This window comes from Homarus americanus, unplaced genomic scaffold (genome assembly GCF_018991925.1).
Source record: "Homarus americanus isolate GMGI-L3 unplaced genomic scaffold, GMGI_Hamer_2.0 scaffold28230, whole genome shotgun sequence".
NCBI lineage: Eukaryota > Metazoa > Arthropoda > Malacostraca > Decapoda > Nephropidae > Homarus > Homarus americanus.
The window spans coordinates 15,319-22,978 of record NW_024718401.1 but is presented as its reverse complement, the minus strand read 5'-3'; the positions used below and the strand labels follow the sequence as shown (position 1 = coordinate 22,978).

The following is a 7,660-nucleotide window of genomic DNA, read 5'->3' as shown; positions in this document are numbered from 1 at the left end:
CACCTTAGGTCATCATACATAGTAACACCATCTCACCTCCCTGTAGCACCAGCTCACCACACCTGTTATACTCCACACCTGCAAGTATGGGACTCCTTGTAATTTCTAGGTACACATATCAGGCACCTCGTTCGCACACTGCCCTCGGTGGGTAGAGACGAGGGCTACAACAAGAGCCGTACCAGTACTATTTCTACGCCTGGTATTATGTCGCTCCAAGTGACGACTGCGGAGTTTCTCGCGTATTTCATTATGTATTCCTACTCATGTGTGGTGGTAGGCCGGGAATCCACAGGTTCATAGTGGAATAGCATAGCGAGGAGTAGTCATCTCACATGGTGGGACGCTCACGGGGGTAATGGTGAGGTCAGGGACCTGAGGTGGTGGTAGAACGGAGGACACAGAAATAATGCTTGATGGGCACACACCCTAACGCATTACTATTTCACTTATACATCAGGCAAAGCTTTAAACTGTAATAACTGCTATATAAGCCTTAATTACAGGGCGGGACATAGCCCGATGGAGGACACTGACCTGAGGTGACGGTAGAACGGAGGGTACTGAGGGCAGTGCCCCGTCGCTCATCACACCGTAGGCCTACATTTTCCAATCTTTAATTTTTACTTTTATTTCTTACGGTTCTCACCTGAACACTTTCCGGTATATTGTCACTCATGCCTTATAAACACATATTTTAATCTTAAATTACACACTAAGGAAAGGTTCTGGTTTGCTAGTTCGTGGGTAAATTCATTGGGTTATATTACCAACGCGGCACACTCGAGGCGGGTACAAAGGGCGCTCCCTTAAAACAAAAGCCGAATGTTCATGGCGTGGGTATATCCACTTCACTTAAAACTGTAATGAGGGATCCTCCTCTCACACATTGCACTATTTGAACACAGAAATAAGATTCTCTGATCACTGTACCTGTCGTGGGTATACGTCACCCGAGGAGACGAGGTGTATTAAGTTCACATCGATGCATACAATATATTTCCTTTCAAGTATAGTTTCTGGGTCACTCCCAACACCTCACATAGTTCTGATACATTTATCTTTTTTCCAGATCATTGTTCTCATGTATTTTCATATGATATCTGTGGAAGTTATGTTCGCTATACGTTCACAGACGTAAATAGTATGACCTTCAAACCACGTTCCACACTTAGTCCTATAGTACACTAGTCCGGCTCACCTGGACTTCCCCAATCATCTTATGGATACCTTGAGTTCTCCTTAATTAATATTATATAACCGTACCTGGGTACAATACAACACATGATTCAGTAACATTGAGTAAGTGAGTTATCCTTTATCAATGTTTCCCGTTCTCTGATATTCTACAAGCGCGGCGAATTTGAATGTTATGTAGCGTAATATGAATTAAAGTTTTTTTTTTGGAATGACAATGATGTGCACAGTACAAAAGGACTGTGTAAGACACAATGGGTGGAAAGACATATATGTCTTGATACTTTTCAAGAGCTGTACTCCTATGTGGCTCTTACTCTGGATTACATTATTGACCCACCCTCATTCCCAGAGATGTACAGAAGGAATCAAACTGAGGGTGATGATGTTGATCAGATCGAAGATTGGTCTTGGGATTTTGATGCCAGGGTTAAAGGCTCAAGGACTCTTATTCAACCTAAGGTCTCCTACCAACATCGTGGCTTTCCAAACTATGAGAAGCATGTTGGAAGTTCTTCGATCTCTGGCAACAAAACTGCAAAAATGAGATCAGGACATTACCGAGGCTATCTACTGGTTCAAAGTGTAACTGCCAGGCTTCAAGAAATAAGGTCCAATTTTGACACAAAGTTCACTTTATGGTACACAGCCTGTGAGAAAATGGCAGATGATGTTGGATGTCCAATGAGACTCCAAGGATCACTGGAAGGTAGGGCTGGGCAGGAATCGATTCCTGCGATTTTGATGAGCTACCTCAGAATCGGTTCTAAATTTGGGAACCGGTTCCCATGAAGCGATTCCACTAACACTAAAGTTCAGGCGCTCCAATCTCTCAGGGTAGCTGAGGCGCCGAAGTGCATCACCAGTCTGGTGGCCCTCCTTTGAACATTTTCAACCAACTAACAGTCCCTAGCATATCTCGGGGACCAGACGGGATGACAGTACTCCAGATGGGAAAGCTTTTCACTCTTGAAGATCGTTACGAGGCACTGTGGCAGTGCAAGTGTACTCTGCCAGCCTCACGTACGCGGAGTTGAATTGACTCATCAGTCGTCACTCCACTGCCAGTCCTTTCATCATTCATGTCAGAGGCCCCAGGGGCCCAGAAGGTGGGTGTCGATGGCTCGATGCAAATGTAATTGAGTCATAGTGCAACACTAGTACCTCTTTTCTAGCTGGAGTGTAGAGTTATACTATATGAATATGCGGAATGTTATGCTTAATGTTCAAAATTTATGACGAAAGAGTCCAAGAGACTCTCTCTCTTTGAAGATTTTATTCAACTTGATTTGGATACTCGGAATAAAGTGATTCATTTCCAAGCTGGCCAGTTAGTCACGATTTCCTATCATCTTTCGTTTTTTGTTTTCAGGTCATTATGATGGCCTCTAAAAGAACAAGGACGAGCCCTGTGTGGACTCTCATGAAAAAAATTGACCCAGGAAGTGTCGTTTGTGTCCTCTGTAAAGACAGCCTCAAATACTGCGGTAGCACTTCATCCTTGACAAAACATATAAGCACCAAACATCCAACAGAGTATGCAGAGCTCCAAGAAGAGCAAGAAGGACATGTGCTGGAGCTGGCAGGACAATCAAGCAAAAAAACAAACCACGACACAACCCACTTTGCTTGAAACAATCAACAAGAAGAAAACTTACAAAGCAACTTCTTCTAGGAAGAGAGAATTGGACCAAATTGTCATGCAAATGATCGTCCAAGATCTACAACCGTTATCAGTGGTGGATGACAAAGGGTTTAAACGTCTGGTCAGTACATTGGATCCACGATATGAACTCCCTAGTCGGCGAGAATGAACAAGAACCCACCTTCCCAATGTAACGGGCCGTTTCTTTCTCTTTATATATATCACCTTAGCTGCAATATTTGTGATGGGACGTTTTCTTTACTTTATATTTTACCATCCAGATATTCTTTTCTCTTATTATTCTTCAATTCTTCATTTAGATATATACTTTATATTCTTGCTCATATTCTTATACAAGTAATTCTGAGATTTCTATGCTTATAGTTTCCAAGTCTTTCATTTCTTTTCATATATAATATTATATTTTTAAATTTCAATGTTCTTACCTTCCTGAAGTATACTCTGTTTTTACTTATATTCTCATACAAGGGTTAGTCTGGGAACCATGTTATTCTTAGTACACTTATTATACTTACAAGGGTAGGCTGCCACCACCAGACTTTTGGGTAGAATATAACATATCTCATGGAAAGCTTTTGGGTAGTGTGGTAGATGTATATAGGCACGTGAGTCAGTATTATTTTCTGGGAACCAATGTTTAGAAGGAGTAGAGAGGTGATACTCGTAGATTACTAATTCAATATTTATTACCACAGTGAGTGAATAAGATGTTACTTAACTTCACTCAGATAAGACTGGACCCTCAGGTCTTACTGTACCATTTACAAAACAGCACCGCAATTTCCTTATTAATTCATGAAACACTTCAAGTATTTATTATATCATTAAACACCTCCAAGTACTTATTACTTCATTCGGCAATTGTTATATTATTCCTCTGACAAATGAGATTCAGTAATTATTATACAGGTATAAGATAACAGTGGACCCTCAGGTCTTACTTTTATAACTAACAAATCACATCTTCAATTCTTAGTTACACATTATTCACTGAGGTCAGTATCTCAGGGTCACTACCGATAAATACCTAACACACTGGACAAACTCCACACCTGTAGCAACATACAATACCTCCGGTTAGTTCACAAGGAACAACATGGCATTTTTAACTCTTATTCGGTGGTTCAATACTTAACCTGGGATACTATATTTCTGCTAGTTATTCCCCAAACATGGGCCGATACTGCGCCATGCAAATAGATGGACTACAATCACCAGACGGAGTCAGCGGGGCACATTTGTTTACAGGATCGCCCTCTAGCTATGAGCACCCAGCCCGGGAAGGGTGGACTCGGGGCGGTGGGTCGACCATGGCGTCTGCCACAGAATCTCGCCCTGGGATTCTAATCTCGCCACCTTAAAGACATCCTTCGAGAGCCATCTTGCCCATAGGCGGCTCTCGAACCTCACTGGTGTTGCCAACACTCAAACAGCGTCTGGAGACGTGGAGGAGAAATCACAGAGGGAGTTATTTCTCCCCCGCGCGTCGGCATACATACGGGCCTGAGGGCATATCTCTACGAGAAAGACAAATTTTACTAATAATAGACCTTCTATTCATAGCGGTCGCTGTGACCGTCAGTGTCACAGATCAGGCTAATTTTCTACGTCTATCTTTATGATCTAATCAGAGATTGAATTTGTCAGGAAAGAGGTAAAATGGAGTTATATACGCACTAACAACTATACTGGCCTGACGGCAAACCACAACCCAGACCCAAACAGTTGTTAAGTCTTGGAGAATTTTTAGTTTGACAGGAACTGTTCAGGAGATTAATGACTTTCTTAAATAGACAACTGACACTAACTAAACTACAAACATCAGATTCTCTGATGTTTGGGCGACAAAATAATATAACTTCAGTAGCCATCAGAAACTCATGGATATCCCCACGGACGACATAAAATACACCACTCTCGCTGGCAAACTCGACTCTCACTTACTTGACACGTTTTACTAACAATAAGGACAGTTGAAGCGTTCAACACCACTCACAATGGATCTTGAATGTTCCAATTGTTAACAGACATATCTAAGTTGACTCAAAACAAGGGTGTTCTCTCTTACATTCAAATTCATTTTATAGAGAGGTTGGTTTCAGTAAGGCAGAGAAAATGGGATAACGGAGGACGGAGGCGTCTTGAAGCGATGAGAAAACGGACTCCTCAGATGGAGGACTCAAACGAAGGCAGAGCTACATGTTTTGTGGGCTATTGAGCGTAATATGAATCGTCTGATTTTGGTGTTAACTGACGTGTATGACCGTGGTCATTACACCAACATTTACGACCAGGAAGTTAAAAGAGTAAAGAAAGAGTTGGAGAACACAAATGCTGTCTCACTGACCACAGACATATGGACCTCTAGAACTACACAAGGATTCATTACAGTAACAGCTCACTTCATTTCGCCGACATGGGAATTAAAGTCGGTGGTACTGGAGACAATTAGGATGCAGGAAGCACACACTGTAGCTAATATTGCTGAGGAATTAACAACCATTTGTGAAAACTGGAACATTTTTGACAAAGTCTGCTCTTTTGTTACAGACAATGCAGCCAATATAACTTCAGCTGTGAGCAACATCATGAAGCTACGTCATCTACCATGTTTCACACACACACTGAATTTGGTTGTAAGAGATTCCATTAAAAACACTGAGGAAGTTAAACATTTGCAAGAGAAAGTCAAACAGATCGTCACCTACTTTCATCACAATGTAAAGGCATCGGCTAAATTGAGTAAGCTTCAAGAACAACATTGTCTACCTGTCAAGAAACTTATCCAAGCAGTTGAAACAAGGTGGAATTCGACTTACTATATGATGCAGTGCTTCATACAACAAAGCCAGCTCATTACCACTACTCTCTGCTTGATGGGAAGAAATGACATGTGTCTGAATAACGAGGAACTGCAACGGATAACCAAGACTGTGGTTGTTCTCGAGCCATTTGAGGAGGCAGAAAAATTCACCTCATTATCAAAAATACTTCCTATGGTTAGGGGATTACAAGACTACAGGTATATGCACTCCAGCGAGGACAAGGAAGTTCATCAGTTGTACAGAATTTTCCTCTTGGCGTGGAACTCATTCAGCAAATGACAAGAAGATTTCACACTAGGGAAGGAAGTTTTTTTTGTAGGAGCAGGAAGCTTATTGGACCTAGATTAAAAAAAAGTGCCTTTTGCAGATCTTACGAATGTAAAGATAATTGAGGAGCGTTTAGTTCGCCGAATGCGATGTACAGAAACAACAGAAGTTCAAGAACCATCTACAAGCATGTCAGTTCAAGCAGAGTCCTCAGGTTCCTCACAAACTGTTAAAACACAACCAAAGAAAAGCTCACTCTGGGCTAAATTCGATGCCAAGGTTGAAAAAATTGCACTCGTCTCTTCAACACACCCGTCTACAAGGCCTTATATTGAAATGAGAAGATATTTGGAATCGCCAATTCCTAGAGAAGATCTGCTAGAATGGTGGAAAAAACATGCCGTACTTTTCCCTAAACTCCAAGAACAAGCGAAAATGTTCCTCTGCTCCCCAACATCATCAGTTCCCTCAGAAAGGCTTTTTTCTAAGGCTGGCAAACTAGTGCCCCAAAGATGTAGGTGTATAAAGGACAAGAACGTGAGTATGATCCTCTTCCTTAACAAGAACCTGAAGTAGAGTAGACACTCCTTGTGTTTTGCAGTCATTTCTATGGAAAGAGACACTGTTTTGTTAATTATCAATTCTAATTAATTAAGAGGTTAGACTGATAACAAATATCTTTGTTACGTACAGTCTTTTGGTTTCTTTGTGATTACACTGCTGCATGAATGTGTTTGAATAAAAACTGTATTAATTTCCCAATATAGGCTTCAATTAATTATTATGATTGATCAACAATTGGTATTAGTGGATGTGTGAAGTTGTGAACTGTGAAGCAGTAATGTTTATAATCATAGTGATCAGAAGTATGTATTTATTTCCAAAATGATTGACATTACTTTTCACTAGGAAAATTATATTTCTGTAAAGTAAAGAGATAAGAATTATATGTTTATTTCCAAATTATTGATATTATTTTTTAAAGGAAATTAGATTTTGGTAATTACAACAAAAATCTTTGACCTACTAAAGAAGTAAGAAATAAACATCTTTCATTACTTTCTTAAGTTTATTGTATTCCCCAAATAAAATAAAATTTAAATATTTAATACATTTACATGCTGTCCTTCCAAGACAGCAGTGATGACATGACAGAGATTAGCAGTCCCCTGAGGGAGGCCTTTTGCTGCCCCCTATAACTATATGACAGTATTTGCTTACTTTGAGGAATCGATTCCAGCGATTCCATTGGCACTGAGAATCGGAACTGTCTATTCCAATTTTAACGATTCTTGCCCAGCCCTGGAAGTGGAAGGCAACAATACAGAGCTAATGCTGCAGAAAGTTCCACTCAGGAACATTTCAAAATGAATGTTACAATCCCTTTCATTGATTACATTGTAGGGTTACGTGATATTATGTTGTCTAGCACTCAGGATGGATGGATGGAAACTCTAAGGTGGTGGTTTTCTTATATAATATAAGTTATATGAAAGACAGTCTGGTGCTGGAGGTGCCATGTGGTGAGGAGCTGCTCAGTAGACATGTTCGGTGAGTAGCGTGCTGAAGGAGGTAGATGTGCAGGAGCTTCGTTAGAGGAGATGTTCCCTGTTGCTGGCCTCCAGGTTGAATGAGAGCTGGACAGCGAGGAGCTTGCTTGGAGGAGGTGTTGCGTGTTCAGGAACCGAGGCCAGAATGAATCTTA

General features: G+C 40.8%; 1 protein-coding gene across 1 annotated transcript; it reads left to right on the top strand.

Moving 5' to 3' along the window:
- The first annotated feature begins 6,099 nt into the window (after window positions 1-6,099).
- LOC121859675 lies at window positions 6,100-6,531 on the top strand. Its single transcript, XM_042356596.1, has one exon. The coding sequence runs from the start codon at window positions 6,100-6,102 to the stop codon at window positions 6,529-6,531; it is 432 nt and encodes a 143-aa protein (XP_042212530.1).
- The last annotated feature ends 1,129 nt before the right edge of the window (window positions 6,532-7,660 follow it).